The 26,321-nt window shown below is 48.0% G+C and overlaps 1 protein-coding gene across 1 annotated transcript in view; it reads left to right on the plus strand.

Moving 5' to 3' along the window:
* PHF2 (PHD finger protein 2) overlaps window positions 1-26,321 on the plus strand; it is a gene marked incomplete at both ends in the record, with an annotated part of 61,916 nt that overhangs the window by 14,466 nt on the left and 21,129 nt on the right. Inside the window, 3 exons of the mRNA XM_084238518.1 lie at window positions 16,371-16,456; window positions 21,582-21,696; window positions 25,980-26,140. Of these exons, the coding sequence (XP_084094644.1) occupies window positions 16,371-16,456; window positions 21,582-21,696; window positions 25,980-26,140 (362 nt within the window). The remainder of the gene's footprint in view (window positions 1-16,370; window positions 16,457-21,581; window positions 21,697-25,979; window positions 26,141-26,321) is intronic.

Genomic DNA, 26,321 nt, shown 5'->3' on the forward strand with positions numbered 1-26,321 from the left:
TCACAAAACTACCCCCCCTTTTGGGGTGAGAATACTTAGGTTCTGCTCTTCCACACAGTGGGGGTCTGATATGTGAGACCCCTTACCCCAGGGTTTACTCAGTGCCTGTGCACTCAGAAGCAGTGTGTTTTATCCTGAGTGTTCTCCTTGAAAGATTTCATTCCTGCTGGTTGTTCTGCAGCCTCATGAGCCAACCCCAGTGGAAGTTGCTGCTTTGAGGTCTGGAGTGGGTGTTCTAGCCATGCCCTGTGTGGAGGTTGGAGCTCCGGCACCGTACTGCAGGCCATTCCACTCCTGTGGCAGGACCGGTAGCTGGCCTGGTCACAGAATGACTTACACCCCCAGGTCCTCGCTGGGAGAAAGGGGTCCACCCACTTGTGATGGCACCCCATCACCCCTGGTTGGCCTTGCTGCCTCCAAGTTCAAGAAGTGGGACAACCAAAGGGTGGGTGTTTCAGACAAATTTCGTGTGAGCAGTGGCAGAGTGTTCCACAGAAAGGGGGTTCTGGGTCTGAGTTGGGAAACAGTGCTTTGACTTGTTTTAGTTTGTTGAAATAGAGTTGACACAGGACTTGTGTAAGTTTAAGGTTCACAGCATAATGACGGGACATACTTACATCTGTACTGAAATGATCAACTACAATAAATTTAGTAACATCTATTACTTAACATAGCTTTAAAAAGAGGGTTTTTTTGACTAATTATAATAAAGTAAAAATCAAAATCAACAAGCAACTATAAATCAGAGACATGCTACAGGGAGGGGAGGAGGGAGTAGGATCAAAACAAGGGAGGGTGGGAATTGTATGAGGACTATAACCAATATGAAAATGCATACATTGTGCAAAAAATGAAAAATGATGAAAAAATATATAAAGCAAAAAAAATTAATAAAAAAATTTTTTTTCCTGTGATGAGAACTCGAGGATTTAGTCCCTGAGTAGCTTCCCACAGCAGTGTTAGCTCTGGTCAGTGTGTGGTACATGATATCCCAGGACTTAGGTATTTTGTAACTGGAAGTTTGTATCTTTAGACAACCTTTCTCCAGCTCTCCCTCCCTAGTCGCCTTCCCTGCTAACCATGAATCTGATCTCCTAAGGATTTTTTTCTTTTAGATTTCACATATAATTGACATCATGCAGTATTGTATTTGTCTTTCTCTGTTGTGACTTATATTTCATTTCACACAGTGTTCTCCAGGTTCATCTATGTTGTCATGAATGGCAGGATTTCCTTCTACTTTTTCACGACTGAGTAATATTCCATTAGATATATATTCCATACTTTCTTTATCCATTTCTCTATTGATGGGCACTTGGGTTGTTTCCATATCTTGACTATTGTAAATAATGCTGCAGGGAATACAGAGATGCAGATAATTCTTTAAGGTAGTGATTCAATTTCCTTGGGTAAATACCCAGGTGTGGAATTACTGGGTCATATTATAGATCTTAACATAGCTTAAAAAAGAGCTTTTTCCTGTGATTTTTAAAAATTTTTTGAGGAACCTATATACTGTCTTCGTAGAGGCTGGAGCAGAGCAGTTTGCTTTCCAACCAGCTGTGCACTAGGGTTCACTTTCATTTTTCACAGGTGTGTATCCAGTTTTCTCTGCACCATTTATTGTCTTGGGTCCCCTGTTAGTTAATTTCATATGCTTGGATTTATTTTAGGACTCTATCCTCCATATCCTCATCAACGCTTACATCTTTTTTCTTTTTGATAATTGTCATCCTAATAATGATGAGGTGAAATTGCATCATGGTGCTGATTTGCACTTCCCTGATGACTAGTGATGTTGAACATCTTTTCATGTGCCTGTTGTTGGCCATTGTATGTCTTATTTGGCCTTTTTTTTTTAAGATTTATTTATTTATTTATACAAGCACTGGGTACAGTCAGAAGCACAGGAGGGTGATAGAATTCACCAGAGTCAGAGCGGAGAGCAGAGCAGGCAGACTGACGAAGTACACTGCTGAGGGGAACATTGGGTGGCAGGAGAGGTCTGTGTGCCATGTAGGACCCTCACCCAGTGGCTGGGGATCGAACCGGCACTGCAGAGGCTGCTGGCAGCTTTGCAACCCAGCGCTCAACCGCTGCGCCACCGGGGAGGCCCTGTATGTCTTCTTTGGAAAAATATTTCATTTGGATCCTTTGTCCATTTTTAAATTGGATTGTTTGTTTGTTTTCTTTCTTTCTTTTTTTTTTGCTGTTGAGTTGTATGAGTTCTTTATATATTCTAGATATCAGATAGATGGTCTGCAAGTATTTTCTCCAATCCTGTAGGTTGTTTTTTACTTTGTGATAGTTTCCTTTGCCCTGCAGAAACTTTATTGTTTAATGTAGTCTTTGCTTATATTTGATTTTGTTGCTTATGCTTTTGGTGTCACATCCATAAAAATGTTGCCAAGACCCATGCCAAGGAGCTTTTATCCTCTATGATTTTGGATCTTATATTCAAAATCTTTAAACTATTTGGAGTTAATTTTTGTGAGTGGTGTAACATAAGGTTCTACTTTCATTTTTCACATGTGAGTATCCAATTTGCCCAGCACCATTTATTGTCTTGGGTCCCCAGTTAGTTAATTTCATATGCTTGGATTTATTTTAGGACTCTCTGTTCTATTCTGTTGCTCTGTCTATTTTTATGTTACCACCATAATGTTTGATGTGTATAGATTTGTAATATAGTTTGAAATTCTCCAGATTGCTTTTGACTATTCAGGGATGGATGTGGTTCCATACAAATTTTAGGATTTGTTTTTCTACTTCTGTAAAATGTGCCTTTAAAATCTTGCTGGGAATTGCATTGGTAATATGGACATTTTAATGATACTATTTTTCCAATCCATGAGCATGGGATATCTTTTCTTCTTTTTCAGATAATTTGTTGTTAGTATATAGGAACACTACCAATTTTTTTGTATGTTAACCTTATATCCTGCAACTTTACTGAATTCGTTGATTAGATTTAACAGATTTTTTTTTTTTGGTAGAGTCTTTAGGATTTTCTGTATTTAATGCAAATACAATTTCATTTCTTCCTTTCCAATTTGAGTGCCATTTCTTTCTTTTTCTTGCCTGATTGCTCTGGCTATGACTTCAAATAATCTTGAATAGGAGTGGCCAAAGTGGGCATCTTGTTCCTTATCTTAGAGGAAAAGCTTTGAACTTTTCACTCTTGGGTGTGATGTTGGACTTGTCATATATGGCTGTCATTACATGGAAGTGTTTCTTCTATACTTAGTTTGTTGGGCATTTTTATCATGAACAAATGTTGAATTTTGTCAATGCCTTTTTTGCATCTATTGAGATAATCATGATTTTATCCTTCATTTTGTTAATGTAGTGTATCATCTTGATTGATTTGTATATATTAAACCATTCTTGCATCCCAGGGATGAAGCCCACTTGATCAAGGTGAATGGTCCTTTTAATATACTGCTGAATTCAGTTTCCTAGTACTTTACTGAGTATTTTTGCATGTATATGCAAGCATAGAGGCCTTTTTTTCCCTTTTCTTGTAGTGAGTGTCCTTATCAAATCAGCAATTAAAAAAAAAAGCAGAGTGTGCTATATTCATGGTTTGAATGTCAATGTTTCAAAAATAGGAACCAAGACCACTAAGCAGCTCATGAGGGAATGGCCTAACCCCTGGAGTTTTTAATGAGGGCCCCCATTTTACCTCTCCTTGACTTTATTAAATGATTAAATGTCCCAGCCAGGGCAGCTGGTGTTCAAACCCATACCTTGCATATGAGCTACTTGTCACATTGCAGATATCAGAGCTGGAGGGGATTTAGAAATGCAGGTATCAGATAAACACTGATTTGTTTCTCTGAAATTCAAATTTAACTGGGTGTTCTGTATTTTTACTTGCTGTCTGGCCAGCCTGGCAGATTAACCCTCTTAACTTTGTCAAGGAAAAGGCAGAACTTGACTTAGGTCAAGAAGGTCACAGCCCTTCTCAGGGAAGGAGTTTGGCTATTGGGATGTTCTGTGCCCTGAGCTCTGTCCAACCTGCTTTGTCATTGAGAGGAGAATGCAATAGTTTGTGCTTGTGTGGGTGCATACGTGTGATATGTGTGTTGTGTGGCATGTATGTGTGGTTTTGTGGCACATGTGTGATATGTGTATTTGTGTGAGGGTATGTGATGGTATGTGTGATACATGTCTGTGTGTGATGTGATATATGTGTGTGTGTGTGTGTGTGTGTGTGTTTCCCTGAAGAGATGGTGGAAACACCAGGAGGAGAGACTAGTTTTCTAGAGCTTCACGGTGTTAAGCTTCACAGACTTAGTCTGAAGTCTGTCCTTACTGTTGGAATCTGAACTGTTCCAGATGCCCTGCTCTGCAGAGTAAACGAGGTAGATGGGGTGGACAGGGTGGGTAGGTAGAATTGGGCATATGGGTCTTGGTCCTTGGCCCCATGGCCTAGAGGTTCTTGGTCAAAGGAGACAGGGAATAGTGCCAAGGCAGGCACCTGGGAGCCCAGCCAGGATCATTCATCCTCAGCCACTGCCTCCCTGCCTCTGCACCTCCCCGGACTCCTGACGCCCAGTTATGTTGTGTTTTCTTGCCTCTCCCAGCTCCAGCCATAACCTTGCTCTGTTTCCTATCTCATCTTCTTGCGGGGTTACATTCTAGTGACTCTAGGTCACCAGTTCTCTGAATTTGATGAATGTATGAAACAAACCTATTGCTTAAACTGTGCATGGAGTTTTAACTTTTAATGGCATTTTCCATTTCTAGAGGTTCTTCTTTTTCAGACCTGTCTACCCTATTTTTCTAGTGTGCATCAATGTGAGTCTTTTTTGCAATCATTTGAAAGGATTCCTTGTTAGATGGCTCTATTATATGATGGCCTTGGGGCAGGTCATCCTGTGTTTGGTAATCCAAGATAGGGAGGGGGCTGTCTTCTGAGGACACTCTCCCTACCAGCTCCAGCCTGCACCACAGTATTGCTTCTCAAGGGCATCTGCGATGCCCCCAGAAGTGCACCCCACCTCCCTCCCCCACAGACACTGTAGGCCCTGCCTGCTGCAGCAACTTCAACAAGGCAGCTGTCTAATGACCCTGGACCTGGACTGCTCTGACCTCTTACCCGTTTTGGACAAGACCTTGAAGGACTGGTGACATGGCTGAGTGGATGGTACTGTGAAGGGGCCCTGAGCAATAAAGCCACCCACACCATTGTGCTGGAATTGGGGCTGCAGCTTTTCACTCCTGTCCTACCCACAGTATGCCTCTGCTTCTGCCCTTGGCCAGCAGGTTCCTTTCCAAGCTGGAGATCTGTCCCCTTGTGCAAAGTTTCCCCATGGTCATCGTCTTTCAGGGCAGCACGTGACTAGTTACATCAGGAGCACCCAGAAATATCCTTTATGTTCTTTGGAATCATGTCTTTGGGGTTGTTTGGTCAGAGGACCCCATGATATTGTGTGACCCATTTGTTGTGATGTTGCTTTCAGGGACTCAGGTATGGTTGTAGCTCTGTCACAAGCTGTTCAGACCATGAGGAGACAGAATCTTCTAGTTCTCCCACAGCCTGTGACTGGGGTCCCTGCTCAGATGTCCTGCATGTGGCTGGGGCCTGGAGAGGGTCAGCCTGCACCCACTGGACTCTGTCAGGCTGTCTGTGGTTAAACCAGAGATGCCTGATGGCCAATGGGGCATTTCTGCTAATTGGCCCTGACCCTGGGAGCACATGGAGAACATTGAGTTGAAGAGGGAAGGACCCTGAGATAAGGAGGGAGAAGACAGATAGGGCTCCCAAGATCAGATGAGAGGCGGACCACCGGCAGTAGCTGGAAACTCCTTCTTCTTCAGGCAGAAGGACTGAAGTACACTGCTGAGGGGAGCAGTGGGCGGCAGGAGAGGTCTGCGCGCCATGTGGGACCCTCCGCCGGTGGCAGGGGAGCAGCCGGGGATCGAACCGGCGCCGCAGAGGCCGCGGGCAGCTTCGCAACCCAGCACTCAACCGCTGCGCCACCAGGGAGGCCCTATACATGGTTGAATTTGATTTGCTAACGTTCTGCAGAAGATTTTTGCATCTATGTTCATGAGAGCTACTGGTCTTTAGTTTTCCCTTCTTATAAGGTCTTTGGTTTTGGTATTAGGGTAGTGTTGCTTTCAGAGAATGAGCTAGGAAGTATTTCCACTGCTTGTAATTTCTGGAAGAGGTTGTAAAAGAATGGCATAATTTTGTCCTTAAATGTTTGGTAGAATACATCAGTGAGCCCATCTGGGCTTGGTGCTTTCTATTTTGAGGGTTATTTATTATCAGTTTAACTTCTGTTACAGGTATAGGACCTATTAAGATTATTCCACACCACACTCCACTGCCAGTATAAGTTTTGATAGACTGATTTTGCAAGCAATTAGTCTATTTCATCTAGGTTCTCAAATGTGTGGCTGTAAAGTTGTTCACAATATTCCTTTATTGTTTTTGTAATGTCTATGGGATCAGAGGTAATGGTACCTACCTCTTTCATTTCTTTTATGAATAACTTGTGTCTTCTCTCTTTTCTTTTTTTCTTTGTTAACCTGACTAAAGATATCAATTTATTGATCTCTTCAACTAACCATGTTTTGTTTTCATTGATTCTTCTATTTGCTGTTTTCAGTTTCATTGATTTTTAGCTCTGGTTTTTATTATTTCTTTCCTTCTGTTTACCTTGGATTTAATTCTTTTTTTGTGGTCTTGTTTCCTCAAGTGAAAGCTGAGATGGTAGATTTTAGATACTCTTTTTGCAATGTCTGCATTCAATACTGTGAATTTCCCTCTATGCATTGCTTTTACTATACCCCACAAATTTTGATATGTTGCATTTAATTTTTATTTAGATAGAAATATTTTTAAATTTTCCATGAGACTTTTTTTTTAAAACACTGATTTCTTTTTTTTTAAAGATTTATTTATTTTTTTATATAAGCACTGGGTACAGTCAGAAGTGCAGGAGGGTGAGAAAATTCACCAGGGCCATAGTGGAGAACAGAAGAGGCAGAATGACTGAAGTACACTGCTGAGGGGAGCAGTGGGCGGCAGGAGAGGTCTGCACACCATGTGGGCGGGGATCGAACCAGCGCTGCAGAGGCTGCGGGCAGCTTCACAGCCCAACGCTCAACCGCTGCGCCACCAGGGGAGGCCCTCCATGAGACTTCTTTGTTTCTGTGTTATTTAGAAGTGTGTTGTTTAATAACCACATATTGGAATTTTCCAGGTATTTCCTCTTACTGGTTTCTGATGCAATTCCTTGAGGTGTGAGAGCATCCTTTGTATGATTTCTTTTAAATTTGTAAAGGTGTGTTTTATAGCCCAGAGTGTGATCTCTGTTGGAGAATGTCCTGTGATTTTTAAGAATTCTGCTTATTCTGCTTTTGTTGGATGAAATACTCTAAAAATGTTATTAGATCCAGTTGATTGATGGTCTTGTTCAGTTCAACTATGCCCTTAATGATTTTTTTTTTTTTTTTTGGTCTGCTGATGTGTTAGTTATTGATAGATGATTTGGAAATCCCCAAAACAATAATGCATTTCTCTATTTCCTGTGCACAACTTCTGCACAATGTACCTTCACACACTTATGCAGTATACCTGTGCACACCTGTGCAGTATACCTACACACTACACCTTTATAGTATCCCGGGCCTTCCTGGAAAGGACCATAAGAAGGGGTGTAGGTTCTCAACCTCAGCAGCTCCCCTAGAAGTTGTGTGTGCCATGTGCATTCTGCTGACAACATATAAGAGTAAGTGTCCCCACATCATGGACTCCTTAGGGTGCACAACCAAGAGAGGACAACCTGTCAGCATGTGTTACTATGTCTTACCACAAGGGATGCTACACCTGTTTCATTGTGTTAAAAGTCTTTTGTGTCATTTCTGCGCACTGTTTACTTCAAGTCACATCAAAATTGTTACTCATGGGGCCTCCCCGGTGGCGCAGCGGTTGAGCGCTGGGTTGCGAAGCTGCCCGCGGCCTCTGCGGCGCCGGTTCGATCCCCGGCTGCTTCCCGGCCACCGGAGGAGGGTCCCACATGGTGCGCAGACCTCTCCTGCCGCCCGCTGCTCCCCTCAGCAGTGTACCTCGGTCCTTCTGCCTGCTCTGCTCCCCGCTCTGGCTCTGGTGAATTCTCTCACCCTCCCGCGCTTCTGACTGTACCCAGTGCATGTATAAACAAAAACAAAACAAAACAAAACAAATAAAGAAAGAAAAGAAAACATGCCTCTATAAAAAAAAAAAATAAAAAAAATAAAAATAAATAAATAAATAAAAAAATTGTTACTCAGGCAGACATAGTTCATTCTCCTTTCCTGCTATCTCCACATCCTGGCGGTGGGTCCAGATCTGGGCCAAGGTCTCTCTGAGGCACTCTGTTGAAAGCACTCATTGACTTGGGTATTTGATATTTTCAGTCTTGGTGCAGCTGTTCTTTGTTTGAATAATTTGAATTTCTTTGTTGCCATGGCCAGTATAGGAAATTCTGGCAGGCAGGGCCACAGGCAATGTCCCTCTTAGCTGGCTGTGGGTGTGGGGAGGCCAGGTGTCCCTCAGGCTCACAGCCTGCTCCAACTTGGTCTTGCTTACTGGCACAGCCTGTGTACCCTTACTTTTCTCCAGCAAACACCCATTTATAATCACCTGTAGATAGGGTTGTACTTTTACGGGTTACAATGTTAAGAAGACAATCCTTAGGAGCCCGCTATTATGCTCAGCCTACATGAGAGACTTGGGCACTTGTGTGCTGTTGCCACTTTGGTCCTCCTCCTGTTCTTATTTGCTTATGGGTGGGCGAGTCTGCTCACCTGTGCCCTACATGTGGAGTGACTGTGCCCACGGGAAGTCAGGACTCCCCTACTTCTCCTGGGAGCAGGGCCAACTAGCCCTTGGGTTTCTAGGTCTCGGAACTTTAGTCTGCTTGGACTTTGAAGATGTGAGGAACTCTGCCTCCTTAAGAGATAAGTGATGTGTCTTCTAAGTGTGGGTGGCTCTGCTCCCTTTGACAGTTTGTAGATAAGGCAGAGCCATGCCTAGCACAGACTGAAGCTCAGTGCCAAAACTGCTGATGTGAACACAAGTCTGCCTGGGACTTTTCTGGAATGGGTTGTGTTTCCCCCTGAAAAAGAAGTTATAACTCCTGATGGGTCCCTGAAAACCCAGGTGAGGGGTGAGAGGGACTTTAGGCTCAACCCCACACAGCTCCCCAAGACAGGCCCTGCTCCAGCTGCTCCAAGGCCTGACCTGTCTTTAGGAATAGGCCTGATCCAATAATAGGGTGGGTGGGACTTTGGAGCCAAAGTCCAAACTTTCTAAACGTCTCCATAATCTGGTCGGAACACATCACCACGATAATGTAATTGTTGGACACATCACTAAGTGGCACCTCCAGGGCAAAAACAGATTCCAGCACTGGACACTGAGGACACAGGTCATAAGTGATGACCACTCTCTGTTGTCATCACCTGACAGTAGACTCATCCCAGCCAGAGACCCGGTCCATGTACCAAGAGGGCACAGGTTGACTGTGTCATGGTCTGACCAGCACCAGCCACAGGCCCCAGCAGAAACCTGGTTGTGTGGAAAAGATGATCCATAACACCATCTCCTAGACACAGTGGTACCACATACAAGAAGCCTGCCCTAATCAGAGACCTGGCAGCTAAGGCCATATATGACCCTGGGCCAACTATACATAGTGCTGGTAGGAAGGTTGTTAGGTTTGGACTCTGAGGAGGTGGGTGAGGTGGAGACTACTTGATGAACTAGGCTCTTCTGATATCTGTACTGCACTTGCAAATGTTTTAGGAAACAATGTACAGAGACATAAAGCAAATGAGGTAAGTTGTAACCACTGGAGAACCCAAATGAAGGGAGCATAGATATCCTTTATACTAACATTTTTGCGGGGTTAAATTTTCAAAATAGGAAGTGGGTAGGGAGCCCTCTCAGGTGATGGTGACACTGCGTGGGTGGAGGCTGTCTCCTGCTTGCATCCCTCACCTGTGCCAGGTGAGGCTTGGGTCCCGTATGTCCCTTTGTGGCTTGTAGATTCCCAGGGCTGTGCGCCACCTCACTTGGGATCCACCCCACGACCCACTCTATTCCCTCTCATTCATTTAATCCTCACACTGCCTTCTGTGCACCTCCAGATTGAGGACTCAGGTTAGGCACGTGAGCTCCCTGCTCAAGGCAGTCACAGAAGAGACTCCACCCATCTCTCCCCATCAGAGTGGGTGGCATCAGTCTATAGGGTCATGAGCCGCCTTGTTTGCCAGTGAACTAGCAGGGGAGGAAACCCTCTCTCCCCATGAAGGCACGCCTGTGAACTCTCTTCCATTGTAAGTATGGACGTGCATACATCTCTTGTGGACTGTGATAAAGCGGAATAAATGGAGAGGTTAGACAGCACTCTCTGGCCCTACTTTCTTCACCCTGCAGAGGGACTTCCTTCGAATTCCCATCAATGGCATCTCAGGGATGACCTAGAAGACAGTGGAAGCTTCTTTCCAGCCTGTCTGCTGTGGCTTCCATTCCCCCATGCCTTCGTCTCCCTTGGGTGCCCACATCTGTTGAAGGGAACGAAGGTGTCATATCCAGGGAGGAAAGGGCTTTGGGTGATATGGAGGCAGGGCTCAGCTGGTCAGAGGCCGCTGACCCGCCCATCCTCCACTAGGAGATAGGAAGGCATTGAGATGGGGTTCATTTCCCAGGGGGGTTGGAGGATGGATGTGGGACATCTAGGATGAAGGAAAGGATGATGACATTCTTCCTATGAGAATTCTTTGCTTTCCGCTGCAGTTTTGCTCTTTCTCATGTACTTGTTGCCTACATAAGAGCACATGTTGTGGTCAGCCCAGCAGGAGAAAATACCGTAATGATGCTGGTGATGGTGACAATGGTGATGATGGTGACAGTGGTGATGAAGTTGGTGAGGGTAGCTGTGACAAACAATAAACAGCCCACAGGCCCTTTCTCTGTGCCAGGCACTGCTGGATATTGTACATAGTCCCCTCTCAAACTCACCTGCCCCACCAGCCTGGGAAGATAGTTGTCCTTTGAGTTTTTGAGCCTGTTTTTACCTGTTTCTGTGCTTTCAGCCCCTCACTCTAGTCCTGGTTATCTATGACTGTGATAGTCACCCCAAAACTCACTAGCTTCTGACAATAAGCATGTTGGTTTACTCCACAAGTGTGCATCTTGGGCTCAGCAGACAGGTCTCCTGGGGGCCTTCTCAAAGTTCTGTCATCAGTCTGGGGCCGGGTCCCTGTGAGGGCAAAGTGGAAGTCTGTGGCCCTTGGGGTTCCTATTGTATTGGGTGCCCAGACAAACTGTCCTCCAGGGGACAAATGGAACCCCTCTTCTGTGGGGCAGTGGCAGCTGCTGCTTTTTGTGGCCTAACACTTATGACACATGCCTTGAGCCAGGCTCTTCTGATCAGGCGTGGTCCAGTTGTGTTTTTTTTTTCTTCTCCAGTAGTGACTTTCCCTCCAAGGACTTGACTGGATCAGAACCAGTTACATCCCTTCTATGTCCCCCTAAACACCCCACTGGACCTGTGCCTGATCTGCCCCTCCCACCGCCCTGGTGTGAACTGCCCTTTCCTGCATAGTGGACCCTCACCTGGCAGGGAGCTGTGGAGGCTCCTGGACTTGGCATATGCAGCTGAGGGTGCAAAGATACTCGGCTGCCCTGCCTTCCTGTGTGGTCCGGCAAGTGCAAGCCTCTCTGGGCCCTATTTTCCTCCTGTGTACCATGCCTGAAGCTCTCAGGGTGACAACGAAACCTGATGGATAGCTGCTGTCCCGGGTACTCCTGCGTAGGGGTCGGATGTACTGTGTTCAAAAGGAACGGCTGGCATCTGGCCCAGCCTGTGGCTCACCTGTGGTCACGTCCCTTCTCCCACTGCAGCTTCACCTCTGTGGTGAGGAAGAGGCCCTGCGGTGCCTGGACCAGTGACTGGGCACTCAGTTACTTACCTGTTGTTGGCACAATTAGGATTCCAAGACCACCTTAAATTTGACACTGGCTGATAATAGTCTGAAGCCAAGTGGCGATCAAGTTGTGTGCCCCACAGCTGCTCCTTCTGGAAGCGTGTTAGTGTCCAGTTTCCAGGTTCTCTCCAAGACAGCAGATAGGCATGGGAGAAGAAGTGGGTGTTCCTCAAGAGGTGCCTGCTGGATGGGGGACCCCAGGTTGCTGCTTGGGAAAGGGCAGGGATTGGTGGGCTGAGGTGTTGGGGCCCTCTTCCTCATAGCTCCCCTTCGTGTCTTCTTGGGTGCCTGACTAGCCCAGGCTCCACACAGGTGTCTGCCTACCTTGCCTCTCCCTGTCCCTCCTACCAGCCTGCAGCTCACCTCCCACTTGGTGCCCTTACCGCAATTCCAGAGGCATGAGTCCAGCTCCCTGCAAGGTGGACAGCTCAGGAGCCCTCTATGGGGTGCAGGGACCTGGAAAAGTTGGGACCTGAGCCATTCAACCTTAAAATAAATCAGGACTTTTGTTGCCTGTACAAAGGGAATCCACAGTTTATTTTAAGTGATTTAGGAAAGTCCAGAAAAGTATAAAGAGAAAAGGAGCCAATTGCTTGCTATTTTAAATAATCCTAGGACAAGCCACTTTGTGCATGAGCCCTGTGTGCATACCCACTTCTGCCTCACAACCTGTACATGCAAAATCACAACCTGAAGAATAGAAACTTTTTTTTAAAGATTTATTTTATTTATTTATGCATATAAAGCTGGGGTGTAGGCCACAGGTGTGGGGGCAGGGAGGGGGGTGAGAGGATTCACCAGAGACAGAGTGGGGAACAGAACAGGCAGATTGACTAAAGTACACTGCTGAGGGGAGCAGCGGGAGAGACAGGAGAGGTCTGCTCAGCTCTTGGGTGCCAGCGCCTTGGTGCCTTGGGTGATGCTGCAGGGCTGACTGAGTGGCTCTGCCTGCTGAGCCTCCTCTATGTTGAAAGGGGCCACTTCCTTTTTTCCAGACACTTCCTAAAACTTAAAAAATAAATAAATGTCAGGACAGGGTTGCAGAAGCTGTAGTTTACATTGAATCAATACTCTTGACAAAGGAAAAAATAAAACATAGTGCAGTCTGTGAATTCCTGAGAAAATTTTAACCTCAATTCGCAAGTACCAAGCAGTGGGGTGAGAAGTGTCTGCCTCCTTCTTGTCTTTAAGGGGTCATTGAGCCCACAGCCCTGCATGTGGGATGGCATTTCCTCTGCTCCAAGAATGGTATCCATCATGTACCCTCGGGTCCAGGGACCAAGTGACAGTCTCCTTCAAAACTTCAGTGCCTTTGCTCTTGATTTTAATGGAGGAAAAATATTTCTGACTTTTCCATAGCTGTTGTTCTCTTCTCAGATTTTTGGGTAATTTCCCAGATAATTTCTTAGGGGGCCCACAAAAAGCTTTAACTTTGGGATCAGAAAAATCAAAGTTGTTTCCCTAAGTGATTCTCCCTTTGAGGATAGTGATGGCAGCAGGACTGAGTGCTTGGTGTGCCAGAGCTCATATGAATAGGAGCCCCCCAGACACTCTGGCTGTCCTGTAGGCAACAATCACAGGCAGCCACAGAGCAGGGTGGGGAGGGGGAAGGAAGTTTGGTTTTCAGAAGTCAGGGGTCCTTGTCAGATTTGGGAGCACAGGGTTGGGGGCACAAGGATGGGTTGCTGGTATCATGAGCTTGATGGACAAGCAAGCTGAGACTGGTCAGCCCAGGTCACCGTGCAGAGCAGGCCATGGACACGACAGAGGGGGATTCACCTGTCACGCCTTCATCAACGCAGATATTACCAGTTACTGTGTTTGGTTTGGGGTAATTTATCAGCTGAAGATTAACTGTGCTGCAATTTAAATTCCCCTTTGTCTCTTCATGGTCACTGAAGTGGGTGTGTCTCAAGTAGTGGCAGAGCACCTTCTGTTCAAGGCCTTTTGGGGGGCAGTCACCTCCGTTCATGGAGACAGATTGTGAGCCCTTGCTGCATTCCCTGTACTTACTTTTCATATTTGTATTTTCAAATTGATTCCATGATGTGGAGCACTGTTTTAATCCATCAGCGCTCTCTCAGCTTCCTTTCCAATTCTTTGTTTGCTCAGGAAGGCACTGAGCACCGTGGGAGCAGACAAGCCCACCTTCCCCTCTGCTCTTACTCATTAAACCACTTGGCTGGTGTTCTGAGGTGACAGGCGAGCTTTTGCCATGGTCTTTCTGGGCTCACACCCTGTCCCAACTGTGGCTGTAGGTAACCATGTCCCTTGGGTCCTTGTTGGCCTGTGGCGGTCCTGTCTGTTGGTATTCACACTGGTTGATGCAAGGTTTGAAGGTGGACTGTCCCCAGGGAACTCTGGGTGCTCTGGAATGGGGCAGCCTCTAGCCTCCCTGCCTTTGTTTGCTGGGTGGTAAGGAGATGCCTCTCTACCTCACCTCGCACTGCGGAGTGCAGAGGTCGAGGCACATGCACACATGCGAGCACCCACAGTGAGTGACCCCTCCAGTGTGTGCTGGTTGTGATGACTCGGGCTGGTCAGCTTCTTTTACCTTTTCAATTGAGATAAAATTCACATAAACAGAAATTTAACCATTTAAAAATGAACACTTCAGGCCTCCCCGGTGGCGCAGCGGTTGAGCGCTGGGTTGCGAAGCTGCCCGCGGCCTCTGTGGCGCCGGTTTGATCCCCGGCTACTCCCTGGCCACCGGAGGAGGGTCCCACATGGCGCGCAAACCTCTCCTGCCGCCCGCTGCTCCCCTCAGCAGTGTACTTCAGTCCTTCTGCCTGCTCTGCTCCCCGCTCTGGCTCTGGTGAATTCTCTCACCCTCCTGCGCTTCTGACTGTACCCAGTGCTTGTATAAACAAAACAAAACAAACAAACAAATAAATAAAAAAAATCATAAATAAATAAAAATACATGCCTCTTAAAAAAATAAAAAAAAATGTTAAAAAAAAAATGAACACTTCACTGACATTTAATACAGTCGCAGTGTGGTGCAATCATCACCTCCATCTATTGAATAGTTCCAGACCATTCTCAGCGGACAAGGAGGCCCACCAAAGAGTAACAGCCCAGCCCTCTCCCCTGCCTCTGCACTGCTAGTCAGCCTCCCTGTGCATTTCCCTCTCTGCACCACACACTTCTTGCCTCCCTCATTCAGCATCATGTGTTCAGGTTCATTCATGTGGTAGTGTCTGTCTGTGCGACATTCTCTTTTAAGGCTGCATGACATTCCAGTGTGTGGATGGACACATGTGGCTTATCTGGTCCTCCGGAGAAACTTGGCGTTGCTTCCGTGTTTCTGTTATTGCTGTTCTGAACATTCGTGTACCAAGATTAGTTTGAGTCCCTGGTCTCAATATTCTTGGGTAGATTGCTGGGTTATATGGTAATTCTATGTTTAACTTTTTGAGCAACAGCCATACTGGAAACTGCCATTTTATGTACCCATCAGTCAGGTAAGAATATCTAGTTTCTCTACACCATCCCCACACTTGATACTTTTCTTTTTAAAATTCAGTTGTCCTTGTGAGTATGAGGTGGTATCTAGTGGTTGTCATTTATATTTCAATAACACCCTAGTGTTGAGGGCCTTTTCATTGGCTTGTTTACCATTTCTTTATATTCTTTGGAAAAATGTCCACTCATGTCGATCCTTTGCTCATTTTTGCATTGAATTTGTTTTTGCTTTTGTTGTTGAGTTGTAAAGCTCTTTATATATTCTGGAAGCTAGACCATTAGTAGGAACATTATTTGCAAATATTTCCTCTTACTCTGTGTGTTGTTATGTGGTCATTGTCTTTTCTCTTTATGGATAGTGTCCTTTAGTGCACAACATTTTTAATTTTTGTTAAAAGCCAATGTATCTTTTGTTGTTGCTTGTGCTTTTGGTGTCATATCTAAGAATCCATGACCAAATCCATGGGGAGAAAGATTTACCCCTAAGATTTTTTAATTTTAGCTCTTATATTTAGGTTATTAATCCATTTTCAATTAATTTTTGATTATGGTGTGAGTAGGGGTTCAATTCCACTCTGTTGCTGTGCAGTTGTCCCAGCACCAAGGTGTTGCCTCTTGGGGTGGGTGACTTCCAACAGTTCGCCATGGGGGCCCACCAAAGGCTCTGGACTGTTCCTGGTGAAGTGATAGAGAGGCCTGATGCCAAGACTACCTCAGCCTCCCCGGCTGTGGTGGAAGGTCAGTGAGGGCTCTCACAGAAGCAGTCCTGCAGAGTGCCCACTTACCCCACCTCTCAGGGTCCACCTCCTCCCACTACATACCCCCCAACCCCCTGGGCCATTGTCCTGAGAGGTGAATGGGAGCCACCAGAGGTATGTTGGACTCTGGTGACATCTGTGTTTCATCCATTTCAGCTGCGTTGGAGTGGAAGAGGAAGAAGCTCCAGACATCGACATCTACCACTGCCCAAACTGTGAGAAAACCCACGGGAAATCTACCTGTGAGTATGGCCTGCTGATGCCCCTCTGCACCACCTCTGGCGCAGAGTCTCTGCTTGGCCTTGACCCTGCCCCTGCCCCAGGCATGCTAGCCTGGTGCTGCCCTCAATTACTACCCCTTCTAGTTTCACTGTCCTCACTGTGGCCCTTCCTGGTGTGTTCCTGCCTAAGATGCAGCTGAGGCCACTCATGGGCCCTGGGTGGAGACCTTGTGGACACTAACCCCAGGGCCTGCTGAGACGGGGATGCTGACTGGAGGCTGGGTTAGTGGTGATGCTGGGCCAACCCTGAACTGCCTCAACCCTGATGCTGGCTGCCCTGAGCAGCCTGCTGGTCACTGCCAGGAGGGAGTCTAGGAATGTGCTCCTTCTCCCTTCTCCAGACCACTCCCCCAAACTCACAGGCAGTCAGATGACTCCTTTTCCCAAACTGCCTGCTCTGTGCACCTCCCCAGGGCTTTATTCCCTCTTCTCTGGACTATTGAGGGTGTGACAGGTCCTATGGGGACTCCCCAAGGTGCAGGTTTATCCTAGGTGGCTGGGGAGGGGGGAGGGGAGCCGATGTCACAGGTGGGAGGTGATGTAATCTTTGAACTCCAGGCTGAGTTCACATGGGGTCTGTAGGACCTTGGCAAGAGCTCACCTGGAGTCAGGACAGTGGCACAGGGGGCGGGGTGGTGTGGCTTGTTCATGTGGCATCTGTTTCTGGCTAGCAAGATGCTCAGCTACAAGCTAGACACTGCCATCCTGAGCCCTGTGCTGACTGGCAAGGTTGGGGGATGACCCTTATCACTCTCCTTCAAAGGAAGCCTCTCCTCCTGGTTCTCAGTCATAAGCAGGAGGACCTTGGTGCCCCCATGGAATAAGTCCTATGGATCCAGAAGGAGCAGAAGAAAAACACTGGCACTGGGGAGCACCCCCAGAGCCCTTTTCTGTTGCCTTTGGGAAGTTGGACACTGGGCAGGGAGCTCTCTGCCAGTCTGTGCCCCATCCTTCCTCATTCCCTGACCCCTAGCATAGTGTTGCCATAGTAGCACACCACCTATTGCAAATGTGTGAGCTGGGGACTCTTATAAACAGGAGCCCCTGCAGCCCCTGACCTTCTCAAACAGGAGGTTCTGAGGTTCCCAGTTCATAGCAGTCTTGTCTCAGAACGTGTCTGCTCCCTTGCTCTGGGCACTGCCATTCAGTGGACTCCAGCATGTGGTTAACTGAGCCTCCAGGGAACTCAGTGCCCATGTGCCTGGGGGACTGGACAAGTGCAAGATTGGAGCCTGGAAACCCTACCTGATCCCCTACAGCCAAGGGAACTCAAAAGGTGCTGTCTTGGGGAACCTCGGGGAGGATGTATTTCGGGGTACTGTCATGTGAATCAGGGCTGAGGTCAGGCTACCTGGGGTGTGAGCTGAGTACCATGTCCGCATGCAATTCCAGAAGCATCCTTCCTGGCAATGACAGTCCCCTGCCCACTCCTGCCAGTGACACTTGTGCCTGCTTTATGCAGACCCTGCCCTGTGCAGGAGGGTGGGCAGAGGCTATGGGCCACAGTTGCCCTGAAGTGCTCTTATAAGCCAAAGGAAGATGCCCCTTTCCCTCACCTACAACCAGCTACACAGGGAACAAGGGACTATGGCCTGGCAGAATAGGCAGCTGTGTGTGTGTGTGTGTGCATGTGCATGCATATGTGTGCACTGTATGTGTGCACATCTTTGTACATGCATGTGTGATTTATAAATCCGTGAATCTGATTTTTTGTCGTTGTTGAGTTTGTATACCTACCAGGGATAAAAGTGCAGGGTTCTAGTACCTTCCGCTAGCATGTGTGCCCACATTTTCATTTGAAATGAAGCCTCTGTCATCTTTTTGCCTCATCGACTTGTCGCACCTTCTGTAGTGAGGCTTATGTAACACCTCATGCCTCCAGGGAACCCCAGACCCATAAGTTACACTAGGGGTTCACTTCCCTTTCCTACCCCTGCATGGGATGGGGCTTGCAGCTTGGCAAGGTGAGGATTACAAAATGGATCAGGATGGGGTGGGAAGGCATTCCCAGGGCCAGCTGGTCTGAGGCCACCTCCCTCCCATGTTGCCTTGTTTTAGAGATCCTGGGGTCCCCTTTGTATGCTCTTACCATATGACCCTTGACCTGGTTTTGCTGTAGGACCCCTGAGCACACAGGTTTGCCTGATTCAGATTTGGTGAGGAGCTCAGGGGTCCAATGGGAACTTGTAAGGAGTCCCCATTTGACACGAAGGCTCCCAGGAAATAGGTAGCACTGCTCGTTAGCTCTATAACTGCTTAAGAAGTCACCTCACTTATTGACTCTCACTTTCCTCCTCCCTAAGTCCTCAAAATCCCTGCAAGGTTAGGGTGAGCTGTACTCAGGGGGTGGGCAGGACTCTGGTGCCTGCTACCTGCAGGACAACTGTCACTTCCATGCCCTGGGTGCCTGCTGAGGCCTACCAGTCTTTCCACCGGCCTCCATCTCCAGGGCACATTGCTGGGGTGGTGTGGAAAGGCATTCATTCTCCAGGCTCAGGGTGTCCAGACCCTCAGGAGGAAGAAACCCATCCACCAGGTCTGCAGGGTTTGGGGGAGGCCCTGGAGCTCAGACCCTGTGTCTCCACTCAGTTTCTGTCTGCTGTCCAGTGCCAGTGCTCCAGCTACATTTTTGGCTATGTTCTGGCCTCTCCCCAAGGTGTCCGGAGCAGCCCAGTTTCAAGTGAGGTCCCGGAAAGACCGTCTGGTCTGGGTCTGCTGCCAGGCCTAGTTAGCAACTGCTTCTCAGGCTCTACCCCCCATGAATATGTGGAGGTGCTGCTGCTTTCTCCTGTGGTGCACTGCACCCCCAAATCCACTGCTGTCACTGCACCCTGCATCCATTGTCCTTCAACTGTGTGTGCCCCCTCTGAGACTCAGTTTCCCCATTGCTGCCTGAGACAAGGTCCTGCATATAGGTTGCTGCATCCTCATGCTCCTCTGGACCCTCCCCAGGGAGACTATGACATGGCTTCACTCCAGTCTACTCCCTGGAAGTGGGGCTCTCCCAAGACAGCCTACTCAGTGTCCTCAAACCTCACTGAGAAGACATCACTGGGGAGGATGGGGGATGCCCCAGGTCTGCTAGCCTAGAGGGGCCCGTGGAGCATCCTCTTCCCTATACCTCCCTTGTCCTCTGCCTCTCTCTGTCAGTCCCCCATACTACACTGGGATCACATCTCTTCACTGGTCTTCCCAGCCAGGCGGTGGCCTCTTCTGTCTGCTAGAATGTGTCTTAGAGTTCTTTTTCCATCCCCTCCTCAAACCCTGGAGTTTCCTGGGTCCCCTCTAAGTGGTGACCCCCAGGACACTCTTGGGATCAGAAAGGGAGGCGCCCCATTCTGTGTGGACATGCATGCAACCTCTGTTTCTCCAGGGCCTTTCTCCAGGGCACCTTGTAAATATGTCCCAGGATTGTTCTTGGTGCAGCCTCATGTCTAACAGGGAGGAATACAATGCTAGGTTTGCTTCTGGTTTAGGAGTAACCTGGATCATTAAGGGGCCTGAGCTGAGCTGAGCTGAAGCCCATCCTCTCTCCCAAGAGCCCTGGGTAAACCATCCACCCCCAAACATCCCCGTGTTCACTCTGTGCTGGGTCAGGCAGTGGGGTATAGGGAAGAGCTGAAGCCTGGAATAGGCACTGAGCCCTGTAGGCACACCTCACAAGGAGCCCTGGGATGCCAGAATCTGCATCTCTCGAGAAAAGATGGGACATAGGGATGCTCAGTAACTTGCCCAAGGTCACATAGCTACAAGACTTGGGGCATAAAGACTAGAACAGATGTCCCAAGCCTGTAACCTCCCATCTATGCCTAGTGCTGCCACTGGGGTCCCAGCTTGGAATCCTCCCTCTGCAGGATCAGGCCAAGTCTCCGTACATCATGGAGGCCAAGCATGACATAAATGTCACACCATTTTTGGAGATGGTCTCAAGTGCCGTGACCCAAATGGAGACAAGGAAGGGGGACCCGATCAGCCAGAGAGATGAGTCACAGTCCTTGCCACACAGCACCTCCCCTGCTGGGGAAGCTTGAGAGATAGCTGTCACCGTACTGTCTTCCCTCAGCCCCACCTCTACCAGGTGTGGGAGGAGGAATCCAGGGTCTTGTCCTGCAATCCTACCCATGGTGGGCCCCTACGACCTCACCAGTCCCTCCCTACATCCAGTCTAATTTATGCTTGTACCTGTCACCTGACCACCCGGCAACCATGCTCCATGGGAGGGCCCATGTCTTGTCCTCACTCATCCGATGTTTCCCAAGATGAGATCAAGGGCCAAGGAAATCACTTCTTACTCTCCAGGAGCTTGCAGTCCAGTGCCCACGTGTGCCATAGTCCTGTAGGGATGTGCGTGTCTGTGCTGTGTGCTCACAGGTGTCACAGTCCATGGGGGTGTATTTGCATGTGTGTGCGCACTTGTATTTGTGTGTGCCGGCTTGTGTTTCATAGTCCAATAAAGGCGTGTGTGCAGTGTGTAAAAAGCCCTTAGGAAGAGGTGTGAAGATAAGACAGCCTGAGGGAGCAGCCAGTGGAGCTCAGCAGCATTCAGAGGGTGTGAGGTGCAGCACCCCAGGGGTGCAAGAGGGCAGAAGGCACAGCAGGTGGCAGCCTGTCTGCTGCTGTTGTGAGCCCTGGGCTGTCAGTGAGGCTAGGTCCCAGCAGGAGGGTCTGTGCTCGGAGGACAAGTCCAGGGGAGGCGTTGTCCAGAACAGCGAGGCTGCCCTTGGTGGACCCATCTCAGAGGTGCCTCTGATGTGGGCTCCGCAGAGTGCGTGTTGAGTGAGGGGGTCCAGGGAGACCCCAGCTTTTGGGCACCATCAGCTGAGCCATAGCATCAGAGTATTGGGTGGGGAGGACCATGACCTGAGGCTGGGTGTTGGGCTGCTGATTATGTGATGCCTCAGGGTGGGGGGGGGGTGGCCACGTGCCTGAGGACCCCTGGCTTCTAGGAGGTTTTGGTCTCTGGGTGTTTGCTCCTTGACTGCCCTCCTGCTGGATCCCCTGGGCTGGATGCCTGAAGTCTTGGGGAGGGGCCATTGGAGAAGGGGCTGCAGGTGACAACCTGCCTCCTGTTCCCCACCCCACACAGTGAAGAAGAAGCGGACCTGGCAGAAGCACAGCCCAGGGCAGACGCCCGACGTCAAGCCGGTGCAGAACGGCAGCCAGCTCTTCATCAAGGAGCTGAGGAGCAGGACCTTCCCCAGGTGGGCCTCCCTTAACCCTCAGTCCCAGGCTCACCAGCCCTGGTCCAGGCTGTGGATTTCCACCCAGGGAAACTGCAGGCTGCACAGCTCCCCAAAGTCCCAGGCAGTCTCATGTGAGTGACTTTCTTCTTGAGCCTCCCAGACAGGGGTGGTGGAGAGGGGCCTGTCCCCTGCCTGGTGTGGACTCCCACAGGGTCTCCTGAGGGAGAGGTGTGGCTTCATTTTGTGGATAGGGGAGGGGGGAGTGGAGGCAAGGGTCCTCCCTCCAACTTGGCAGGACCCCATGGCCACCGGCTCCCCTCTGAGCTCATGGACTGGTCTAGCTGGTGTCCTAAACAGTGCTCACCCAAGGGCACGGCCAGGGCCCAGGAGTGGTTTCTGGTGAGAGGGCATCAGAGACCCTTGGACTGGGCAGCAGCCAGCAGCAAAATTGCCCCTGGGCCCTTCGTGACGGGATAGTTGCTGTCTGACAGTCTTATTTCTCTTTCTTGTTTGAATGATAATTCACCAGACACAGTATTCTAAGTTGATGGGTTTTTTCTTTTAACTTGAAATGTTTCACTGCATTTTCTTCTTGCTTGTGTGATTTCTGATGAGAAATTCAAAGTAACTCACACCCTGTTTCTGGGTGGATCTTTCCTCTGGCTTCTTTCTATCTCTTTTCTTTTATTGAGACATTTTCTGGTTTCCTGTGGTTCACCCATTTAATGGATACAGTTCAGTGATTTTTGGTGTATTCAAAGATGTGGGGACCACCACCAGTTAATTTTAGGACATTGTCACATTACCCCAAAAAAACTGGTGCCTTTATGGCCACATCCTGTCCCCTCTCTCCGGCCCTCAGTAGCCACTGATGTGCTTACTGTCTCCATAGATTTGCCTATTCTGGACATTTCACCTAAAAGGAATCATAATATGTGGTCTTTGTGTCTGGCTTCTCTCAATCAGTGCCATGTCCTCAAGCTTCATCCATGTGGTAGGGTGTCAAGGCTTCATTCCTTTTCATGGCTGAATACTATGCCACTGTGTGAACAGATCACATTGTGTTTATCAAGACACTGAGAAACTGAAGTCTAGTTGAGTTACAACAACTGCACTATAGGTGTATTATGGCTTGTAAACCACATGTTACAGTGGTCGTGGTACAGTTCTCCTGTTATAGCAGTAGCATTTGAGTTCTAACTTGACAGATGTTATTCAAAGTTTTAATCTACAGTTCAGGCCATATAGACAGACTCAAGAAGCACTTGAGCTGTATGTCTAAGCTGCTGCAGGTGGGAGGTGTGTGCTTATAAAGGCAAAAAGAATACTGGGGAGAGCTAATCCTTAAGCCTCTACTTTTGCTAATAAGGTTTTCAGTCAGTGCAGTTCTGATTGGTGGAAAGTTTGTCAAGCAGTGATTGGACTGATGGAATTTCAATCCTTCGTGTGGCTGCCTGGCTGGTATCATTTTCTTCTCTGGGCTGGATGTGTCTGCATCTGCGCGTGACCCAACATACTGGGGCACCTGACCTGCCTGGGACCCGACCCTCAGTAGTCTCCCAGCTCCAGATTGCATAATTATGTGGTTTTTTTTTTTTCACTAATATGAAGAATTCTACCATAAACATGCTCACACAAGTTTTTTGTGTGTGTGTAGACAGAGGTTCTTCTTTTTTTAGGAGTAGATTTGCTGGGTCACATGGTAACTATATTAATTGAGGAACCTCCAAACTGTTTTCCATGGTGACAGCACCCCGCCAACAGTGTTATGAGGGTTCCAGTTTCTCCATCCTCACTGGCATGTTAGCTCAGTTTTTTATTCTAATCATCCTTCTAGGTGTGAATTGGGATCTTACTGTGATTTTTGATTTCCATTTTCCCTCCAGCTAGTGATGGTGAGCATCCTTTCTCGTCCTTTTTGGCCATTGTGTATATTCATTGGAGAAATGTCAGTTCAGGTCCTTTGCCCATTTTTATTATCTAATTGTTTGTTTGTTATTGAGTTGTAAGAGTTCTTTATATATTTCAGATACATGTCTCTTTTCAGATATACGATTACAAATACTTTCTTCCATTTCGTGAGTTGACTTTTCACTTTATGGATGCTGTCCTTTGAAGCACAAAAGTTTCTAATTCTGGTGAAGTCTAATTGACCTGTTTTGGGAAGCTTTGTCATTTTCTTCTAAGAGCTTAATAGTTTTAACTCATAGTTTGGTCTTTGATACAATTTAATTTGTGCATGTAGTGTGAAGTAAGGATCTGATAACTTCCCCTTTTTTGTCTTTCCAGGCAACTATTCATTTTTCTTAGCATCTTTTCTTGAAAACACAATTCTTTCACCATTCCATGGTTTTGACGCTTTTGTTGAAAATCATTTATTTCTGGACACTCAATTCTGTTCCACTGATCTCGGTCTGTCCTCAGGCCAGAACCACACTCCCTTGATCACTGTACTTTGCAGTAAAGTTTGGAATCGAGAAATGACACTGCCAACTTGTTCTTCTTTCCCAAGATTGTTTTGGTCATTCCAGGTTCCTGGCATTTCTGTGGGAATTTTAGGATCATCTTGTCATTTTCTGCCAAGGTAGCAGCTGAGACGCTGTTGGGAATTGTGTGGAATCTATAGATCTGTAGACTCAAGAAGTCAAATTGCCATCTTAATGTTAAGTCTTCTAACCCATGCACATGGGTTATTTTCTCAGTTTTTGAGATCTTTTAAAAATTTCTCTCAACAGTGTTTTATCATTTTTAGAGTATAAGTTTTGCACTGCTTCTCATAAATGTATTCCTAATTAGTTTATTCTTTTTGGTGCACTAATAAATAGAATTGTTAATTTTTTTAGCATGTTCATTGCTACTGTACTGAAATGCAATTGATTTCTTGTATATTGATCTTGTATCCTGCCACTCTGCTAAACTAATTTATTAGTTCTAATAGGTTTCTTTTTCCTTCAGTCTTTTGGCCATATGGGTGTCTTGGATTTCTGTTTGGTATTCCAAATTCAAACTAAGTACCCACTGACAGATCCGAGGGGGAACACAGATAAAGAAAATGTGGCATGCATACACAATGGAATACTGTACAGATATTTTGGTTAGCCAAGGATGACTCTCAACCCACCACCCCTGGCATTGGCAGTTGGCTGCACTTTTTCCACACTTCCAGGGCTCCTTCCCACAGTTGCCTAAACGGTGCTTCTTCCTCAGCTTCCTCTCATGCTTCCTCTCATGCTTCCTCTCATGGTTTTGGTTTCCTCAACACCATCATGAAGTCAAATCCAAAGGATACTCCACTCTCGGCAAAATGTGGTGCAGCCCCTCTCTCCCTGAGCCCAACCTCCACAGACACTGTGAGCCCAAGCTCTCCTGTCTGTGCTTCCTCTGTTGTTAGCTCACCTCCTCCTTTGCTGACCACTGTCCCCAGGGACTGCCGGCCTCCATTCCTGTACCCACCTTCAGTGTTCATATCCATTCCTGGAGCCAGTTCTAGCCTTGAACTCCTGACCTGTGTGTCCAGCTGGTGTATCTGCTGGGGAGTCCAACACAGGCGTCAGACCAGCTGTGTCCCCTCTCAGATCTGCCCTTCCCCCTCTGTCCCTTCTCCCACCCCAGACCATCCCGCAGCCATCGCCTTGGTCTCAACTGCCCTCTCCTGTGTGACCTAGCATCATTTTCACTGATGTCTGGTGAAGGGTCCAGGTCCAGGACCTGGGCTGGTCTTGCAGGTGACATCCTAGCTGAGGCATCAAATTTTTTTTTATAAAATCTTGAGAGGTTGTACCAGTAGCCACAAAATCCTTCCACAGTAGGTACAAATGGGCCCTGATGTGTGGGGGCCAGGTCACCCCAAACTCAGGCTCTACCCGTCTTGTCCATGTGTCCAGTCTGCTCCCAGGTCCTGTGTTCTGCTTATCCAGGGCATGGGTTCTCCCTGAAAAGGGGTTTGTCTTTATCTGCTTTATCCTCAGGCCAGACCACCTGAGTAGGATCCCACCTTTGAGCATGGAGTGGGGAGGGATCTCGCTCAGGGTTACTGGCCTGTACAGTGGAGACAGGGACATCTGTGTCCCTGTCCTTACTCACTATGGTCAGAGCAGTTGCCTGGAAGTTCTGTGTGTGGGAGTGTGCAGAACCCTGCCGTGTCTGCCCCGTGACTTCTCTGGCACTGCAGGCAAGTCTGTCTCCTGGGACTATGTGAGATGGTGGAGGGAGCAGCAGGCCCTTGGGATCTGTCCAGGCCAGTCTTGGTTGGGGAGCTGGCACTGGTCCAATGTGACCTCCGACTTGTGCTGCCCCCACAGCGCAGAGGACGTAGTGGCCCGAGTACCAGGCAGCCAACTCACACTGGGCTACATGGAGGAGCATGGCTTCACAGAACCCATTCTCGTCCCCAAGAAAGATGGACTGGGCCTGGCCGTGCCAGCCCCCACCTTCTATGTCAGCGATGTCGAGAACTACGTGGGTAAGTGCCGCTTCCCATGGGTTGTGGGTGCCAGGCCTGCTGCCACAGAGCCGTCCCTTCACTCTGTGCATGCTGCCCCCAGAGCCTGTGCAGAAGCCCCTACCCCTGGCCTGGGTGTATACATCCTCATATACCCCCTCACCCCTCCCTTGGCTCTAGCCCAGCTGTGCAAGCAGGTGAG

Source organism: Talpa europaea, assembly GCF_964194135.1.
Source record: "Talpa europaea genome assembly, chromosome: 7".
Lineage (NCBI taxonomy): Eukaryota > Metazoa > Chordata > Mammalia > Eulipotyphla > Talpidae > Talpa > Talpa europaea.